A 20,924-nucleotide genomic window follows, 5' to 3' on the forward strand; every position below is an offset into this window, starting at 1 on the left:
GGCTCCAGGGAGACCTTAGAGCCCCTTCTAGTGCCTAAAGGAGCTCCAAGACAGAAGGAGAGGGACTTTGGACAAGGGATAGAGGGACAGGACAAGGGGGGGAATGGTTTCCCACTGCCAGAGGGCTGGGCTAAATAAGATACTGGGAAGGAATTCTTTCCTGTCAAGATGGTGTGGGCCCTGGCACAGGCTGCCCAGAGAAGCTGTGACTGCCCCATCCCTGGAAGTGTCCAAGGCCAGGTTGGACAGGGCTTGGAGCAACCTGGGCTAGTGGAAGGTGTCCCTGCCCACGAGCTTTAAGGTTTAAGGTCACTTCCAACCCAAACCATTTAGCGATTGTGTGACCCAAACTTCTGAGCTTGGGACATCATCTCCCTCATCCTCCTCCATGCCCACACAAGCCCGGGTGGGCAGCAGCGAAGCCCCTAAACCTCCAGATGCACAGGGGGGAAAAAAAAGGCGGGGAAAGGAAATTAAAGGAAAAAAATAGCCTTTTAAGTGGGTTTGAGGATCCCCCAAGCGCAGTTCAGAGCGGAGCAGAGCAGCGGGCAGCCCCCTCCGCGATCCCCTTCCCCACTTATCGCTGCCCGGGGCTCTGCCCGGCGCCTGCCGATAATCAGGGAGCGCATTGAAACCCCGGCGCCAGACTGGATCCTTATCTCCTCCCGAGGAGGAATGCGGGATGAGGGCAGCCCCTGCAGCAGCTCCGGGAGGAGGAGGAGGAGGGGGAGGAAGAACCCCCCTTCCCTGGCCCCTGCAGAGTGAGCAGGAGCTGGGGAGGGGTGAGGGGGCTGGAGGGACCCCCGAGGGGTGCGCAGGGCTCGGTGCCCAGCCCCGGCTGCCGGGGCGGCCGGAGGGGTCGGAAGCGCTCCCGCCTGAGAGCAAGGGCCGGGTAATTATCCCTGGGGTTAATTACTCTGCTTCATTTCCCCATAAAGCCAAGCCCTGGGTGCGGGGAGCACGGCTGGGAATGCCCGAGGCATGAGCCGGGGGGCACACGAGGCGACAGCCCAAAAAGATGTAGGGTGAGAGCTGAGCCATTCCCCAAATCCCCAAGACCTTGTGGACGCTCCCAAGTCTCTCCGGTGGGAGGACGGGACCCCCAGAGCCCCTCTCGCTGGCGAGGAGGGTGGTGGGCTCTGCTCAGCCTCTGCTTCAGGAGCCACCCGGGGCTGATCTCCATCACCAACAGGACCGACAGGAACTTCCAGCCACCCAACACCAGCGGGGAGAAGGAGAGGAGGCGAGAGCCAAGCTGCTGGCTCTCCTCCCGCCTCCTGCCAGGTGGGACAGGAGCCATGGCTCCAGCCTGGCGCTCCCTCCCGGCATCAGGGCTGGATGCTCTTAACACCCAAAAAGAGCTTCAAGTGGTTATTTTCACAATTAGGAACCCAGAATTTTCACAATTAGGAACCCAGAACTTTCCCCTTTCTGAAAAAAAGAAAAAGTGGAAAGCATCACAGCAGCACCCACAGTGAATTCTGACTCACACGGTGTCCACGGACAGCGAGTGCCAGCCAGTGTCTGCAACCCCCAGCTCCATCCCTGCCAGGGATTTCATGGGCATCCACCCAAGAAGGACTCTTGTTGGTGCCATCAGAGCCCCAAGGAATTTACATCCAATTAAAAGGGTATTTTAAATGAAGTTTAAAATGAAGTTTAGAAGCTGCCGACAGCAGCCATATGCTTCAAATATGCTGGGTACAATCAGTGCCTAGGTAATGCAACTGCAGGTATCAGCTCGCCTAATTAGCTACCAGAAGAAAGTCTAATTTAAAACAAAGCTCTTATTTTATTTATTTGCTGACAGTAGCAGAGCAATTCCCTCCAGCATGATGTGAAAGCAAACACGCTGCCCTCAAAATAAACCACCATGGGCTTTTTAATTTTATCCTTCAACAAGTGTTCCCTGGTTAGTCTTTGGCAAGGGGAAAAAAAAACCCAACACAAAACAAACCACCAACAAAAACCCAACCTGCAGCTTCCATTAGCATTACAGAGGGCTTGCAAAGACAGCTTCCCACTTGTCACCTCCCTGCCACAGAAAACAGCAACGCACACACCATGGGAGCTTCTCTGCTGCGGCTGGGAAACTGCCTCTAATAAAATAAAATGTGTCCCCCTCTACTATCATCACTTGGGGTGACAAAGGGGTCCGGCACATCCAGGCCCTCTCACTACCATCACCCTGCAGATGCCAAAGTTAGGGTCTGGTCCAGAACACTGTTGTGAGGTGTAGGTCACCCATCCAAATTAAGATGCCTGACCCTCCCCATCCCTCCCCTTTCTTCACCTCTGGATGCCTCCAGAAGCGAATGTGGGAAGGGGAAAGAGAAATCCTAGAAGCATGGAGAAAGTGCAGGGCCACTGTGATTTTATTTAGTATCTTTATTTATTGAAGTGCTTTAAATAGATAGGGATTGACTCTCCCGGCTCTGGCTATTACAGTTTGAAAGGAGAGCTGCAGGCAGCTCTCTGATTAATGCACATGAGGCACTTCCATGGGTGCTCAGCATCCCACTCCACGTAGTACCTCCTCCTGTTTTCCAGACTCCAACAGGGACCCCTGCATTGCCTTCCCCTTGCAAACCTTGTGGTGCCTCTGCTGCTCCCCTTTACACTATCCACAGAAGATGCCTCTCCACCACCACACCCCTCAATCACCTCCACATCCAACATCAAGCCACCAGCTCCACCACCCCCCCCCTCAATCACCTCCACATCCAACATCAAGCCACCAGCTCCACCACCCCCCCCCCCAATCACCTCCACATCCAACATCAAGCCACCAGCTCCACCACCACCCCCCTCAATCACCTCCACATCCAGCATCAAGCCACCAGCTCCACCACCACCCCAATCACCTCCACATCCAACATCAAGCCACCAGCTCCACCACCACCCCAATCACCTCCACATCCAACATCAAGCCACCAGCTCCACCACCACACCCCCTCAATCACCTCCACATCCAACATCAAGCCACCAGCTCCTCCCCCCTCAATCACCTCCACATTCAACATCAAGCCACCAGCTCCACCACCCACCCAAGCCAAACTCTTTACCCTTCCCCTGTCACCTTCCTCGTATAGTCCAAGCTCATCCAAATAATCAGGGATTGATTCTTTCCTAACAGCACATCCTGCCAACCATTTATGGATTTCTGAAAGCTGGGAAAGGCATCACAGCACTGGCTGGGCCCTGCATTTTTCTTCCCACTGATTAAAGTAATAATATTCCGTTAAGGAGTAAGTAAAAAATCACACTATTCTTAGGCAGCTGGGAAAGAGGAGGAAAATCTATTGCAGAGACCCTGAACAGGAGCCTCCCTGGGGCTTTGAGGCAGAAAACTTATCAGACATGGCTCTGATAACATATTCAGGCTGAACCATAAGTCTTCAGTGTCTAAAAGGTGGATAAAAGGTATTCCTAACTGCAAACTGAGTGAGCAGGGGGAAACGAGCTTAAAAAACCACAGAGCTGGGGGTGGCAGCAGCTCTGGGGCTCAGTGGCATCCCTGGCACACCCTCCCAAGCAGGAGGATGCTGATGGTGGGCACCCATCTCCTGCCACCAAAGTGTCAAGGGAAAGTTTGTCTCCTGCTTGTTTAAAGCTGAAGAGAAGTGGGAAAATCAGGATCCACACCACTGCCAGGCTGGTGAAAGATTTCCCCTGGGCCAGCATCCTCATTCACTCTCAATGATTGATATGTGCTCATTCTGGCCCCATTTACCTCCTCTGCTACATCCCAGTCCCAATGCCCATCTTACAACACCTTTCCCCACCCCAACACAGCTCCTTTTCTTCCCTGTAACTCCAAACCAAGCCTTTGTCCCGGGCATAAAGAGCTGTGGGTTTCTGCTGGAGGTTTCTCTCTGCACTGGTTTCCCATCTGGCTTCTTTGGGAATGCCAAAGCACAAAGCAACCCAGCAGTGACCCGCAGCTACTTCTTGAGGAATAACTCCACTGGATTTTTTTCCCCCACCTCATGCAATGATGGAGTTGGCAACACAACCTCAGAGGGGTGCCCCTTCTTCACAATCACCTGCCCTAAAATCACCTCTTAAACCTCTAAGGATCACCCAAGCTGGGGAAGTCAAGCAACACAAAGCAAGTTGGAAACAAACTCCTGTCCTGTTTCCAAACCACCTTGGAAAGGTCAAGTTAACTGTTCTTGAAGGGAAAAAAAATAAAAATCCATGTTTTCTGTGCCTTAGCACTCCCATGCATGGATGGGAAGCTCATGGCACGAGCAAGTGGCAACCACACAGTTGCTTTTGCAAGTTCCTCTTCCAGCGCCTCAGGCTCAGATTTCCAAGGCAAATCCCAAGCTCCAGCCCAACTGCTCCCCATTCCTAGGGATGGTAACCCCTTAAACAACAGCCCACCAACTCCACAGCACCACCACCCCTGCAGATTCTGAAGGCCACCACCTTCCCCAAACCTGCAACTCCGTGCTGCAGATAAGGGCACCTGATCCCAGCATCACCCAGCCAAAGCCATTGCTTCCTCCCTCAGAGGCTGGTTTTCCAGGCAAAACAAGGCTGGGAATTACTCAGGCAACATGTGACATGACCACCAGAAGGAGGGCATTGCATTACTGGAGCTAAAACTGGATCCCGGGTTCTATTGTCTATTCTTTTGTAGTGATGGGAAGAAAGAGCTGCTGCTCTGTAATCAGGCCTCTTCTGGCTGCTCCCCTGCTTTCAGGGCCAACCAGGATAATGCAACGTTGCTTTCATGTGGCAAGAGCAGCTTATAAACAACACTATTACACTGATACACTGCCGAAATTAAAGCCCTGCTCCGAGCCTCAGTCACTCCCACAGGCAGCCTGCTTTGCCTCGGCCTGAGTATCTCCTCTCAAAGTCTCTGATACAGTGAACGGGCTAAATTTCATCCTGAATTAGCACTCGTGAAATTTAATTACTCCAAAAACTATGTCTGTTACCTATTTCTGAAAAGAAGAGTAATTCCTTCCAGCTTTTGCTCATGTTCTCTCAGCAAAAGCTCATCTCTTGTTTCCCTCTCAGCAGAGCAGCTCCAGATGACAATTCACCCCGAAACATGACAGTCTTTTCTTCACTGATGCATCTTCACAGCTTTATTTTACTGTTTGGCCCAAAATTTTTGAGACTTACCCCACCACTACCTCATAAAAATTCAGATTCTGAGCTCACCCATAGAGATCGAGCCTAAAACCTCCAGAGTGGATTCACTCAGCCAGAAATGATCTCAGCTGTGAAACATCACAAGGGGCAGTCACTTTCTCAGCAGCCTCAAAATAGAGGTTGTTTTTTAACTTTTTTTTTTTAATTAAAAGGGATGCCATCTCTCTGCATTATCAGGAATAAGCATCCTGGTGCTGGAAGAAAAGAAAACATATTTCTGCTTTCCTAGCTCGAGTTTTTTATTTTCACCAGCTTTTTGAGAACCTCTTCATGGTTTGCAGAGCCTTCTCCTGCACTACATTAAGAGCCTGTCTCTGCAAATAACGTGGTTTAAAACCCAGAGAACTCTGCAACAGGACAAGGACTCATTTCCCCACCCCACTCACCCAAGCCCTTCCCCAGGCTCAGCTCCTCTTGGATTAAAGCCCCTCCTGGGTAGCTTGGCTGGGACTGAGGCAAGGGCCAGGTTTATTGTGGCACCTCCCTAGGAACAAATACCAGCCAATTAAACCCCAGGGAGCCCCTCAGGACCTGCAGAAGCTGCTGGAACCATGTCAGTGGAAGATGCTCTTTCCCCGCACCATGTTTCCCCTTTATGCTCCATTTTCAGAGAGATCAGGGACTCCTACTCCCCAAACCCAAGAAAAGCCAAAGTCACACAATTCTCTTGCCCCACAGGTCTGTTACAGCCCAAACTCCTCCACCCTTTAGACCATGCCTTTTTAATTCTTTTTTTTCTATACACATGGTGGCAAAATGAGCCCCAGGTTACTACCACATCCACCATGCCAAGTGATTCCTTCCAAAGCCTGTGCTCCAAGGAAGGAAGGTCCCCCCCTTCCCTCCCCATCTCCCCTGGCTGACCCAGGCATGGGATGCTCTTCTCCTGCTTCCCCTTCCACCTCAAACATCATTAGCAAAGGATCATTTCCTTCAAATAAAGGTCACCTGCCAACTAGTGCCTTTTGCCATGCCCTGACAGGAGCCTTCAGCACTTCCCTCACCTTTCCTCAGGTTTTTCCAACATTTTTCTCAGTCCTTCATTTACTTCCAGATACCCTATCCCAGCTTGTACCCTGTGGTCCCTTAAACAGCAGAGCAAAACCTGTTTTCCTATAGATCTGCTGCTCCAAACACTCCCACCCACGTGGCGTTTGTGTTCCCCAATAGTAGGTGGAAAGTGTTATGCTGTTGGTGTTTTGTTTTTTTTTCAAGTGGGATATTAATAGATGCCTCTCACTGGCCAACCAGCTCGCCTAGATAAAAACTTTATTGCTAATTTCCTAATCAGGCAGGCGCTTAATTACAAGACATCTCCTTCTGAGTCAGAGGGGGGAGGGATGCAGACACACAAACAGCATGGCAGGAAAGAAAAAAAAACAAAAAGTCTGGATTTTTTTTAGGAAATCAAGCTAAAAAAAGAAAACCCCCCACCCCCAACAAACAAACAACAACTAAAAAAAACCCAAATAAGCCAAGCAGCCAAAATATAAATCCATGGGGATTTTTGGTGTGTTAGGCACAGGAGTTCCTCTTGGTGCAGGGCACAAGGTGATGCTGTGCCCTGCAGTCCCTCTGGGTGAGGGGATGGAGCTCCCGGGGGGTCATGGCAGTGCCTCCCCCCTCCTGTGTCCCACATAGAGCACAGTCCCCACGGGCTGCGAGCAGATGGTTACCAAGCTGACAGGTTGCAAACAGCTCCATAGAGCCGACTGGGGAAGCAGATACTGTCTCTGTGCCTTTAGTTTTGGGAACAAAAGATGTCTCCCAGCTAAAAAAGTTTGCTGGGAGACCGTGGCACTCCTCCTGTTTTGGATTTCTCTTTAAAAGCACTTTCACCCAGCTCATATCCCTCAGGTCTGAGGACTGTACAACTCTCCAGGCTGCCTGCACAGAACTTCTTCCACTCTGAGAAAGGAAAACAGACCTTTTCCTCTGACTTTCCTCTCTGTAGCTGGAAGGAGACTACAAGGACATGGACAGTGCAGGGCATATCACCCTTGCTTTTCCAGCAAGCTCTCGGCACTCCCTTCCTGGCAAAAAATTTCTTCCTGTCAAGCTTGCAAACACCATGAACTCAGGACAACCCAGAGAAGCTTCTTCCCAGCATCCCTGTTGTTTATTTATAGGAACCCCAAGGCTTGAACACAGCCCTGGACTCCAGCCCTACATACACTGGACAGGGACCCAAATAATCTTTTAGGGTGGGTTTATTGTGTAAAATCATCCTTAGCCAGGCCATGCTGGACACCCCACACACACCTACAGGGATGCAGAGCTCAGCCAAACTGCAGGATTCCGGCTTCTTTGGCTTCCCTGCTGGTTTTAGCTCTGCAACTTGACCCTCACAGAAACATATGGTTTGCATTCTCCCCCCTAAACTTTCCACAGACTCACACGCGCTCTCCTTCCCCCGCCTCCCCATGGCACACAAACCCAAGCCCTTCTCTCCTGAAGCGAGAAATGGTGCCAGCAGCCCTTCCCATCCCTCTGCCAGGGAAGGAGATGGGCACAGGCAGAGCGGGAGAGGCTGCAGTAAAACCCCTCGGCCGAGACCGCTAAGTGGGCTTTGCTGTTTCATGCAGGGGTCATTAACACCCCGGCTGGATCTGCTGCATCCTCTTACAGCCAGTCCATAAATACTGATGGAAACAGAGCCAGCATGTCATTGGGATGTGGAGACAGAGAGGGAGGGGGGGCAGCAAGTGGATGCACAACAAGAACCCGCTCTGCGAGGGAAGGTTTTCCTTCCCCAGCCAGCCAGGGACCACATCCCTCTGTGAAAGACAGGAATAAGACCATGCCTTTGGGATGCAGGGATGGCAAGGGGGTGCAGCAGTGCTGGTGGTCACAGGATGTTTGGAGTTAAGCAGCAACTTCACCTCCTCTTTTCCCCTCCCTGGGTGCAAAAAATCATCTTTTATTTTCCTGTTAGGCAGTTTTCATCTCATTTTCTGCTTCATCCAGCAGCCAGGCTTTCCTCTCTCCAAATGACTACGGCAGCCTAAGCTGGTTTTTGTTCAGCTCAGACCAATCCAGTGGGAAGCAGCGAGAGGGATTTTTACGGAGCATTACTTTGCCTTACCAAAGAGCAAGGCCTCACCTTCCCCCAGCCCACGCTGCTGGGTGAGGTTAAAGAGTCACGAGGGCACTCAGACCTGCTTCTTTCTCCCAGTGTCCTCAAAGCACCACACTGGAGAGAAAGAAGCCTCGTGGAGCCTGGGAGGGCTGTGGGATGGATGGATGGATGGATGGATGGATGGATGGATGGATGGATGGATGGATGGATGGATGGATGGATAGATGGATGGATGGATAGATGGATAGATGCCCCTGGCTAAAACAGCACTGGCTGTGATGGAAACCAGAAGCCTTGTGGTCTGTGAGCCCAAGTGCCTTCCCAAGGCATACCGAGCATTGCTGGAGTGCCTGTGTGCCCCACACCACCCTGCCAGCCACATCCACCAATGCTGAGGCAAACAAACCCCCCAAATCCTCTGAATTAGTGTATTTTCAGAAGCACAGGACCAGCAAGCCTGACAGCTTCTTGGAGCATGAATTCCTCTCAGCAGGTATTAAAAACCACACTTAAAAAAAAAGAAATATCTATTTTTTACCTGCTCTGTGTTTAGGATTGGTGTTACTCAAGGTTTTAGCTGGACAGATGAGACCCTCAGGTAACCTGTGTCTTCCCCTATCACTTATCCCTCAGGATTCTTCCACATCAGCTGTGACCCCATCTGCAAAGCCAGAGCATGGGTTTTTCCATCCCCAGCAGGACCAGCCCCAACATGCCTCAGACTACTGGGGTTTTGCTATAAACTACAAAGGAACCTGCCCAATTCACTCCAGTTTGCATAACCAGTTTATCCCAAGCATTTGTTTTAAAAACTCAGCTCTGGTTAGTCATTGTTCAGCCCAAACAAAACCCAACCCTCTTCCCCAGCTTTTGGATCTTGCTTTTCCAGCTTTGGGCACAGCCAACATTTTTATCTTGGTGTATAAATTTTAGAGTCTGAAATATGTACCTGAATGCCTTATTTTATATATTAATTTAAAAAGCTGAAGGACCCACAACTCAGGATAGGGATTAACCGTGAGGCTCTAATTCCTGAAATCCAAAACTAGTCATTCACCAGTAGCAAATCATTTAGCACAGACAGTAATGGGAAGAAAAAAAAAGGGGGGGGACTTAAAAGGGAAATAAAGTCAGTTTTATAGCCCTTGGCAGCCCACATCTCACTTCCTCACACTCAGGATCCCAGTCACCCGAGCAGCTCCGTGCTGCACAGCTCCACAGCCAAATCCCCTCTCCTGAAACAAATCCCTTTAGTGCCGACGCCGGAGCGCCGAAAGAGGCATTTGCAAGGCTCTGACTGCAGAAAAGCAGCCAAAATGATGCGCAAGGGGAATCAGACATCCTGCAGGAAAACCTGCTCCCACAACTGAGTCAGCATCTCCTCCTGACGACCAGGGGAGGACGAGCGGAACCGCAGACCTGGCGGACACGCGCAGACAGGCATGGCAGGGCAGCCCAAAATGCCACCTCTTCTTTCAGTCCAAAGTGGCCCTGGCAATGATGACAGAGTTGGGCATGCACCCAGCAGTGATACAGTGTCACCAAATCCTTGTCCACAAAACACAGATGGATGCAACTCAGAGGAGACCCTACAGAGCCATGGATAGATGCCCCAGCTCCAGCCCCAGCACTGGGAACAGCTTAATTCACATTTCCAGCAACACTTGACCCGCTCTATGAAGACGTCCCCCAGTCAGGTCCCAGACAGCAGAAGAGACAGACATTTAGGCTTCTCCAAGATAAGCTGGAAGAGAAAACCCTTCAACGAACCCTGTCTGCAGCGCAGTGACCCAGACCGCTGATTACTTTTAATTGTTGTGTAATTGGACTCGAGGAGCCATGCTTTCATTTTAAGCCTGTCTCTACATTTTACATCTGTCAAAGTGGGAAAGAAAACCCTTTAAAATAATATTCCAGGAACACCGTAGCCCCATCCAGCAACTACAAAAACAGCTGTGGCAGAGGGGAGGCAAAGGTTGCACCCCCAGTCTGTCTGGGATAAACAGGGATGGTGGAGGGAGGCTGTTGGATCCCACACCTGGGCAGTGATGGCTGCAGGCCAGCCCACAGCAGACAGCACGGCCACACTGCAGATCCACCCTCATGACCAGCACTAATTACTACCTTCACTTGCAGGGCCCTGCAAAGCCTTCGGAGATGCCCCTCCAGGTGAGGGTGGGGACGCTTGCTCGGCTCCACGGATGAAAAGCAAGCAGCAGACCACATTATTTTTTTTTTCAGTTGTTTTAAATAGCAACCACTTTCTGGCTGCTGGAAAACACCCTCCTTCTGTTCTTCAAGCCAACCCAAACAGATGGAGCCAATAATGCAGCCGGGTGATGGCGTAGGATGGCGAGGTCTCCACGGGGGGAGATCAGCCCCTGCTCACAGACCCCACAATGATGGCAGGGAGGCAGAGCCCATCAACCCAGTGAAAGGAACTTCTGTTCATTCACCTCCAAAAAAAACCCTGTTACAGAATCATAAAGGTTGGAAAAGACCTCCAGCATCACAGAATTCAAACTTGACTGAACACCACCTTGTCAATCACAGGATTGTCCTCCATTCCAGGCTCTCAGTCCTCCAACTAGCAGTCACCATCATCTGAAGGAAGTGCTACAATTTCCCAGACAACATTTGGGTCCAGTGGAAAACTGGAGGGTCAGTGAGGCAACACATTCTACTGTGGACCACCCTGGTCCCTTCAGCCACTGCTGGGTGGAAGTGCCCACGTGTGCCCCAAAACTCACAGCCTAGAAAGCACTGAGGACACTTGCTGACAGCAATATTGCATCCCAGGCATGTCCCTTCTCCCAGTTAAATCTGTCTCGAGGAGTTTCTGGGCTCTCCAGCCTCCTGCCTAAGGAAAACTCCCACGCTATACAATGAAGCACAACCCTTTTAATAGCCTCCCACCTCCGCAAGCCTGGGTTTGGTTTGACACGTCTCATCCCTCCCTGTCACTACCACAGGAGGTGTAGGAAGACCCAGGATCCCACCCAAAGGTGGTGCTCCTTGTTCAAGTTGTGGAAGAGGACCTGTAGAGGCATTTAAACGCTGTTGACAGAGGAGGGACCGTGGCAAGAAGGGGGTGATCAGGGGTCACTTCCATGCCAGTGGCAGCTCCCAGGGATGAGAGTCACTCCACAAAAGGGAAGACACACAAAGCAACAGCAGGACTAAATCTTGGTGGAGAAAACCTTGTTCTCATCTCAGATGTGCCCTCACCTCCTGTCATTTAACAGCCACCACATCAGTCTCCACACAACTTCCCCCAGGGAGACAGGGAGCGATGTCCAGCAGGAAGGAGTATCCTCATGCCTTACAGGAGTATTCCCCATGCCCCAGCATGCACTCAAACTCAGACACATTTTACCTGCACCCGAACTGCCATTTGGTCCAATATATCAAGGTGTGCTGAAACTCATCCCTAGGACAAGCCAAAGGATCCAAAAAAATCCTGCGCCTGCAGCGACATCAATACCAAGAGCATTTCTCCATGGAACCTTTGTGGCGTTTTTTCACTCCCCTCACCTCTTTCCAGCATCCCACACTATCCACCTGCACGGATCCTCCAGCTGGGAATGCTGCCCACAGCGTCGCTCCTGCAGAGCCCCAAAGCCCACCCATCTGCACTGGGATGTCCTCACCTCTCCTGCCATGGTGGCCCCCGCTCCAGAGGAAGGCAGATGGATCTAATATGCATTAAACGTCTCAAAACGAGATTTTCCACGCCCTTTCAAAAGGAAACAATCCCTCAGCTTTCACACTTGGTGTAGGCTTGTGAAGGAGGGGCAACAAAGGTTATTCAGGGGGTCTTCCTGGAAACCACCCTGGTGGAACCCCCCAGAAGCATGAAAGGTGTGGGCTTTGACCTTTGTGTCTGGCTCCACGAGGGAGTGGTACCGATTAGGGTGACAGCTCGTGCTCACAGCCCTGGGTACTCCATCTGAGAAGGGATCACTTGTGGTGCAAACAAGACTTTTTCCTCCTCCTCCTCCTTTATTCCCACAAGACACAGGGATAAACTGGGGAGGGAAGCAAGGGCAGCTGCACTCTGTGTGGGTATATACAGGTATTATGGATTGCTGCCAACAGATTGTGGGGCAAAGGGAGACCCCCACCCACACAAGGATGCTCCTCAAATCTACACAGGTCCTGTTCCTTACCTGAAAGGACTTAGTCCCCCAAGGAAAGGGACAGTGTGGACTCCAAATTACCAGGAGAGAAAAGCTCTGCTCAGTTTTCTCCTCGTATAACCACATCTATTATTACTCCTAAGTAATAATTGTCTCAATTCATGTCCTTCATCTCCCAGGATATTAAAAAAAAAGGACAACAAACAGCACAACACACCAGCACTGCCTGTAGCTGAAGAAAGGAGCAAAGCCAAAAAGGAAAAGTAGCTCAAAACCATTTGATTCTTAAATCCCAGGGGGCCGTGTCAGCCCCACCCATCTGGACCAAGCCCAGCATGACAGGCAATGGGATGCAGCTCCTGCTAAATAATTTCACCCCATCTCCAGTGTCACGGTCACAGTTCAATTTTGGGATTCCTGTGCCACTGCCATCCCTATACTCACATCTCACGTGGTTCCACAGCCATCCCCAGGGCTTGGGACCTGGTAATTCCTTCTCCTCCCCCAGCAAGGAATTACCTGGAAAGGGAGTATTTCCCAGCACCTAAATGAGCAAGAGCTCGGCCATCAATCCCCAGTGGAGAGCGGCTGAAGCAGGAGAGGACACACAGAGACCTCCATGGATTCTCCAGGTATTCAGGCAAGGAAGAGGCTTGGCAAAGCCCAGGGAAAGATGGGAAGGAGAGTTCCCACCAAAGACAAACACACTTTTTTCCTCTCAAGCTGCAAGACACCCTGCCTGCTGCTGAGCATTGTGGTGACATGGGCCTTGCTTTGCTTCCCTGCTTACTCCTCTTCCCCACCTGAATTTCTCCATGGTGGGCTCCACAGAGAAATCCTGGGCTACCTGCAGAAACACAGGGAGCCAAACTTGTCATCTAACAGACTTACCCCAAGATACACCTCCAGTCATCAAGAGTTTGGTTCAAGGCTTACGGCTTCAACACCTCCCCAGTCACACCAGGCAGCAGCACCTGGACCTCCAGTCTGAGGATGAGAACCAGCCCCACCACCCCAGGTGTTTCACTCCAAACCTAACCCAGCTATGACTCATCTCTGTGGGTCTGGGGGAGCCTCCTGAAACCAGGAACCGCCCCCCCAAAAGTGGGAGAAGCCACCCAAGGCAACAAGAAGCAGAGGAGACCTGAGCGGGGCTGTGCTGGGCTGCAGCAGGGAGGGACTCGCAGGAGATTAAAGGCAGAGCGCAGGACACGCTGGAGCAAGCCCCATGCTAAATAATTCCTGCTTCCCTTCCCTTTCCTCGTTTTCCAGCGTGGCTTCATCCAGCTTTTCCCAGCCTAGGTGGGGTTTGGTCTCAGGGCTCACTCTGCCTTTCCCTCACCTCCAACCAGCTGATGCGATCCAGAGGTGCTGAGTCGCCCCAGCAGAAATGCAAAAAAAATGGTTTTTTTGAGCTCTATATGGAAAAAAAAAAAGAAAAAACAAACACAAAACCTCCAACAAACAAAAAGGCAAATAGCAGTGGGATAAAAAAAAATCCCCTAAAAATCCAAGCTCAGCAAACATGTGGCTGCTACCAGCCCAGCCCAGCGGTTTGGGACGGGAATGGGCTCCGGAGGAGGAGGAGACGGCAGCTCTTCCCCTCCAAGGAGCAGGTCTCGGGCTGCCAGCCCAGCGCATTCCTGTGCCGTGAGTCAGGCCTCCGAAAAACCAGGAGGCTTCAAAAATAATACTCCGTGCAGCCTTTGGGATGCTTTGCTCGCCTTCTGGCTCCTCTGCCTCCCCCGTTTTAGCGCTTTGCTCCCCGGTGGCACCAAAAGCGATTTATCCCAAAACCCGGCTGGGACCCTCCAGAACAACATCACTCCCCGTGCAGGGAGCCCAGCGTGAAGCTGAAAGGAAACCCACACTTCAGAACTGCCTCGACAGTAAAAATCCAAGCGTCAGCCAAGCCTGCAGGGCTGCGGGGACAGGGAGAGGAGAGGGAGGATTTAGGGAGTGTTAGGGAGGGTGCTGCATCCAGCAAGGGGCCTCCAGGCTCCCACCAAGAGAGGTCCCTGTGAGGGTGGGTGTGAAACCAGACTTCAGAGCAGCTCTATGGGGCTTTCTGCCTCCCCAAGTCAAAGCTCTGCAATTCCCAGCCCGAGTGCAACCCCACTGCAGGTCATAGAGGATTTTTTCCAGTGCTCCAGCCTAATGTGAGGAGACACATCACTCCAAAGCTACTGGTTCACTGCTCCTGGGACACCATGAAGGTTCTGGTTTCTGGCAGGGGTAGTGCAGGGGACACACAGCTCACACAACATTTCCTTAAGGTCCTGAGCTCTGGCAGACCCACGGATGGATTGCCCGAGCTCCCTTCAGCCCAGGATGAGCAGCAGGAATCCCAGAATGGGTTGGGTTAGAAGGGACCTTAAAGTTCATGCAGTTCCAACCCTCTTGCCACAGGCAGGGGCACCTCTCACTAGACCTGGCTGCTCAGGACTCTACCCAGCCTGACCCTGAACACTTCCAGGGACAGAAGCTCCAGGAGGAATAAGTCTCCAGGTCACCAGACACAGATTCTCCTGCAGACCCCAGCACCCCATGGACCAGGCCTGTGTCACTTCGGTGTCACCACGCTCTGACTCACGGGCAGGGGTGTCTTGCACAACACAACTGATTACAGCAAATTACAGTTTTGCATATTGTGGAAAACCAGAATCGGAGCCAGTGGGCCTTAAAATGCCACAGAGGGGGCCAATGGCAGCCAGTGAGCAGCTCAGGCATCCCCCACACCCCTGTTACTCCCCCTTTCCCACGGTAAGATGCACGGGTGGGATGGCAGGAGGGGGCAGAGGGAATGGGCTGATGATATATTCCCCCCCCCCTTTTGCTCCAGCAAATGTTTTCACTCGCATTAGCATCGCTAAAGCCGGGAGGATATAAGTGAATAGGAAACAGCAGGAACCTGTGGCTTTATGGCACCAACATCTGCTTTAATGAACTCCTCACAGACTCCATCCAGCCCTTTCCACACTCACCTCCCAGCATCCCTGCCGCCTCTCTGGCACCGGCCTGCCAGCCTGGCTTTGCCCAGCACAGCCCAGCTCAGGACTCTCCCAATAACCTACAGGGCTGGCAGGATGATCCACCAGCCCCAAACACATTGGGAGGGAGAGAGCCATGGGGCTGAGGACTTAAAAGTGCTGTCGCTGCTAGAAATGGAAGGAATGCCAAGCCTCTTGCAGCATCTTGGCTCGCTTAACTGACCCAAAATTCAGATCTGTTTTTTAGATATTTTTATAGATATTATTCCTGTAAAGGGACGGAAAGGGAGCCAGCACGCACAGCACCAAAGGGACCCACAGCATGTACAGAGGAGGGGAGATAAAGGACACAGCTGGAGTCTCCAAGCTCCTTACAAGGGTCAACAGCCGTGCGCTTGCGGTTTCTAAACAGAAAACGCAAGCTGGATTTCTTCCATACCCCCTCCAACTACCACTTCCAACAGACTCTGCTCTCTTTAAACTAGCATTTTCTCATTTCTCTCCTTTTTTTATGGTTGTGTTGTTTCAGTATTTTACCCTGCTGCTATTATGCACAGAGAGCACCCACTTCTAGGAGACAGCAGGCTCCATAACCAAGCAGCTGAAGTAGAAGGAGACGAAAAAAAACAGAGTAGATCCTTTCACACACTTACTGTCTTTAAGACCCCACTTTCAAAGGGCAGGATTTGGTGAGCAACAGGTCTTGGAGCAGCTCTCCCCTAGCCATCTGCTCCCAAGGGCAGCAGCAGGCAGGCTGCCTCCTGCCACTGATGTCCTCGCAGCTCTCAGTAGTGGGGGACAGCAGTACTGATATCGCCCCTCCATTCCTCTTTCCCCAGGTGTTTTTTGCCACTGGTGGTAGAGCAGAAGGATGGAAGGACTGTCCTTCAGCAGGGTGGCAGTGTCACACTGTCTGCAAACCCCTCTGTCAGCCGAGTTCCTCTCCCCAGCATCACACCCTGCATTTCAGCCACCCTTCTGCAGCCTCCATGCAGCCCCCTGGAGAAAGACCCTCCCCTCAAGCAAGCTTCAAATCCTCACACTGAGTTATTTTCCTATGCACAGTTGCACACGAAGGAGCAAGAGGAAGCCTGGCAGGTAAAGCCCCGGGCTCAGGAGGGGTGGATGTGCTGGGAGCTGGAGTTCCCCCAGCAGCAGTCCAGGGGATGGATGAGTGGACCAGCTGCTTCTGGGATTCAAACCCGCATTCAAAACAACACTTCTCCCCCTGCACTGCAAAACCCAACACAAACAATATGCACATTCTCTGTTATTACAAGAGAAAATTGTTTTCTGGGTGAGGCCCCTCCCTCCTTAAAACCAGGCAGGGATGGGGAACGGAGCAGATGATCACTGGGGCTAAGCACCCGTCTGGGCTCCCTCCTCTGCACCATCACATGCCACCTCTACACAACACTCCTGGAGAAACACTAATTATAGCTCCACAACTACAAACGTTATTATATATACATATGCCAGATTACCAACGTGCCTTGAGAGAGCTCCCCAGGCTCAAAGTGAGCCAGGTGGGTCAGGTTTAACTTGTTTTTTCTTTTTCACTCCCTCCCCTCCCCCCTGCCCAGTTTTATTTCAACCCCTGCATGAACTTGGGGCACGCAAAAATAAAGAGAACAGAGTCAGGCACGGGGGTCCTGCACCATCAACCCAGTGACATCCCCTTTACGCCCCTCACCATCCCCATTGCTTGGCCACAGCTAAATCCAGCCTTCCCAAACCCTCACCAAGCCCAGCATGCCACGCCATGCCGAGCCTCCCGGCCCCTCACTGCCCACCCCGACACCACAGCACCGCTCCCAGCCAAGCAGGACACCAGTTGCCAGCTCTCAAACCTCTCCCTTCCCACCAAGGGAGAGTTTCTCCTGGCTGGAAGACACCTCTGCAGCAACATCCAGGCCACTGAATAAGTCAATAGTGCCGTTCCTGTTTCCCATTTGCTGCAACACACTGGATCTTTGTGTGGTGGAGGCGGAAAAAATATTAATCTAATTAGACTCCCTCCCTAAAATTCCTCGTCACCTTAATTACGCTTCAGAAAAAAAGGCTTGGTTCATTTTCCTAGAAAATCAGCTTGTCAGGAGACGCTTTCAACTCCTGACAAGACCGATCTGTGCTTTGCGACGCGTCCTCAAACCCTTGCCAGAAGCTGCGGGGAGCGAGAGATCCCGAATTCCCACGGGGATGACGACCTTGCCCATCTCGGCTATGGTCTCTTCCAGCCTCTAAAAGCCATCAAACTTTATAGTGCTCCACTTCTGAGCTCTACACTCGAGCACATCTTTTTATACCTGCAGGATAAACACTGGCACCTTTGCTTTGCCACCGCCGGAGGATGACAAAGTCCCGAGAGGCTGAGCATGTTCAGGAGTTGCAAAGCGGGTGTGGGAGATAAAATACAACGGAGAGGCTGAATTTGATCACAGGAGTCCTAACGAGAGAGGGCAGCAGGAGAGATGTGCCTCTGTTTCTTGTCTGTGGCAGGGATTACTGACGGAAGGGCTGGATTTAAGTGCATCTCAATCACAAGATTGGGTTGCGCACAGGAAACTTTGAAGAGCCGTAGGAAAAGACCACTTGGCCGCCCTGCCACCAATCGCTCGGCTTATGAAAAAGCAGATTTAAAATAATAATAATAAAAAAAAGATAAAAGAAATCCAGGCTGAATAATTACTTATTTGACCCGCCGGGGAATCGCAGCCGGCGATACTACAAACAGGGCTGGGTTTATTTTGCTTTTGCCAAGAAAAATAAATATATATATACAGAGAGATAGAGAAATATAAGGAAGCGGCACGGCGAGGCGAGCAGGGAGCGGCGCTGGCAGCTCGCATGCCCCGGAGCATCCCCCCCGGAGCTGAGAGCGCTGCCAGCCCGTATCCCCACGGAGCATCCCCCCCGGAGCGGAGAGCGCTGCCAGCCCGTATCCCCACGGAGCATCCCCCCCGGAGCTGAGAGCGCTGCCAGCCCGTATCCCCACGGAGCATCCCCCCTGGACCAAAGAGCGTTGCCAGCCCCCACCCACCCGGAGCATCATCCGCCCCGGACCGGAGCATCCCCCCGGCGCGGAGGGCGCTGCCAGCCCGTATCCCCCGCGAGCATCCCCCCAAACGGCGCGCAGGGCGATTCTTCCTCCCCGCCAACCCCTTAACCTTTATATTAAAGAAAAGAGCAAACAAACACGAACTCAGCGTCCCAACGTTGGACACCGCAACCGCAGTGAACTTTTTTCGGTGGGATGCCGCCCACCCCACAGCCTCCCCCCCGAACCCCCCAAACTTGTGTCCCCCCTTACCTGCGGCGGCCAGCGCCCGGCGGAGCAGCAGCGGGATGAGGAGGAGGGTGAGGCGGAGGGCGGGCGGCGGCATGGCGGTGGGGCCGGGATCGGGACCGGGCTCGGGGCTGGGATCGGGAGCGGAGCGCTGCCCGCCCGCCTCGCCACTGCCGGGCTGCCCGGCGCGGGGGGCGGGGCCTCGCCGGGGGCGGGGCCTCGGGCGGGGCGGGGCCTGGGCCCCCCCATCCCTGCGATGAGCTGTGCCCGCTCTCAGCCACCCCCCGGCCTTATCCCCCGGCACCATCCCGGGATACGCCGATGGAGCAAAGCCGGGAGAGAGGCTGCGGGGCCCGGGTGGAGAACCGGCGCTGACCCCCCGCGCGGTGGGTCTCGCTGTGCAATGGGGGCGAGCGGGCACAAGGGGGAGCCCCGCAACGCGATCGGAGCCGCGTCCCCCCCACCCGCGTCCTCCTCCCGCAAAAATACTTCACATGAGCGCAGCAGCGGGTCCTGCTGCGATGTGAGTGCTGTGGCATCGCGGAATGGGCGCTTATCATAGAATCATGGAAGGTGTCCCTGTCCATGGCAGAGGGGATGGAATGAGATGAACTTTCAGGTCCCTTCCAACCCATGGAAGGTGTCCCTGTCCATGGCAGAGGGGAGGGAATGAGATGAACTTTCAGGTCCAACCTTTGGGTTGGAAGGGACCTGAAAGTTCATCTCATTCAATCCCCTCTGCCATGGACAGGGACACTTTCCACTAGACCAGCTCACAGCCTGGCCTCGAACATTTCCAAGAATGCAGCACTCACAACTGTTCTGATTTAAAGAAAATAATAGAATCATAGAATGGATTGGGTTGGAAAAGACCTCCCAGATCATTAAGTCCAACCCTTGGTCCAACTCCAGTCCCTTTACCAGATCATGGCACTCAGTGCCACGGCCAAGCTCACCTTAAAAACCTCCAGGGATGGGGAATCCACCCCCTCTCTGGGCAGCCCATTCCAATCCCTGAGCACTCTCTCTGCAAAGAAGTTTTTTCTGATCTCCAACTTCAATATCCCTGGCAGAGCTTGAGCCCATCGTGCCCCCTTGTCCTATTGCTGAGTGCCTGGGAGAAGAGACCAACCCCCACCTGGCCAGAACTTCCCTTCAGGCAGTTCCAGACAGTGCTGAGGTCACCTCTGAGCCTCCTCTTCTCCAGGCTAAACACCCCCAGCTCCCTCAGCCTCTCCCCACAGCACTTGTGCTCCAGTCCCTTCTCCAGCTTCGTTGCTCTTCTCTGGCCCCGCTCCAGCCCCTCAATCTCTTGCCTGAACTGAGGGGCCCAGAACTGAACACAACACTCAAGATATTGATGATAAAGCACAATGTTATTGCAGCTTGGCCACAGCTCGAGACACGCAGGGAGGTCACACTCCCAAGTACGTGTCTACTGTGTACAAAAATCGAGCGATCTTTACACAGGTAGCTTCAAATATTGTCTGTTTCAGACACTCTTTAAGTTCACAAATGTTTTCTAATATAAGGATGGTTATATAATATCAGTTTAAACAGTACTTCTTTCTACCCCTCCACCCGGGTTTCTGCCCTCCTACTTTGTTCATGACAAGGTGCTAAACGGGCCTTCTCTTATCAGTCTTTTATTCAAGCAAGCCCCTAATTCCCCTTTTATTTCACTTGTCCACATTCAAGGCATGCCTAAGTCTTTTTTACTTTGCCTGCTAGTTACTGTTTGCAAAGTCACAATGAATATAGTTAAAAATTTTTATGCTATAACTTTTGTCCCTGTTTCAGTTCCAGGGTCTCACCACCCTCACAGGGAAGATTTTCTTCCCAGTATCTAATCCAAACCTCCTCTCTGTCAGTATGAGGCCATTCCCTTCTTATCCTGCCACTCCATACTCTCATAAAAAGTCTCTCTCCATCTTTCTTTTAAGCTCCCTTCAGCTACTCTTATAACCCCCACTCCCAAGAATAGGCATTAAAATCCAGACTGCAAGAGCATAAAAATAACAGATGCACAAACACACAAATAATAAAAACCAAAATTCACACACTGAGGGAGGTATCTTGCAACTCCTCCTTAATATGTGGCCTTTCAATACTTAAAGAGGGCTTATAAAAACGACAGAGAGTGGCTTTTTACTGGGGCAGGTAGTGATAGGACAAGGAGGAAATGGTTTTAAAGTGAAAGAGGAGAGATTTAGATATTAGGAAGAATTTCTTTGCTGTAAGGGTGGTGAGGCCCTGAT

At 52.0% G+C, this 20,924-nt stretch overlaps 1 protein-coding gene across 2 annotated transcripts in view; it reads right to left on the minus strand.

The window, feature by feature from the left end:
* Positions 1-18,844, minus strand: part of UNC5B (unc-5 netrin receptor B) — a 57,378-nt gene extending 38,534 nt beyond the window's left edge. Inside the window, exon 1 of one of the 2 annotated variants that reach the window (XM_071563697.1) lies at positions 18,691-18,844. In XM_071563697.1, coding sequence (XP_071419798.1) covers positions 18,691-18,763 — 73 coding nt within the window. In that variant the 5' untranslated portion in view covers positions 18,764-18,844. Of the gene's footprint in view, positions 1-13,281; positions 13,353-18,690 lie in introns of those variants that run through there. The other variant, XM_071563698.1, reaches the window with a different exon arrangement.
* Positions 18,845-20,924: the final 2,080 nt, after the last annotated feature.

Source organism: Pithys albifrons, chromosome 9 (genome assembly GCF_047495875.1).
Source record: "Pithys albifrons albifrons isolate INPA30051 chromosome 9, PitAlb_v1, whole genome shotgun sequence".
NCBI lineage: Eukaryota > Metazoa > Chordata > Aves > Passeriformes > Thamnophilidae > Pithys > Pithys albifrons.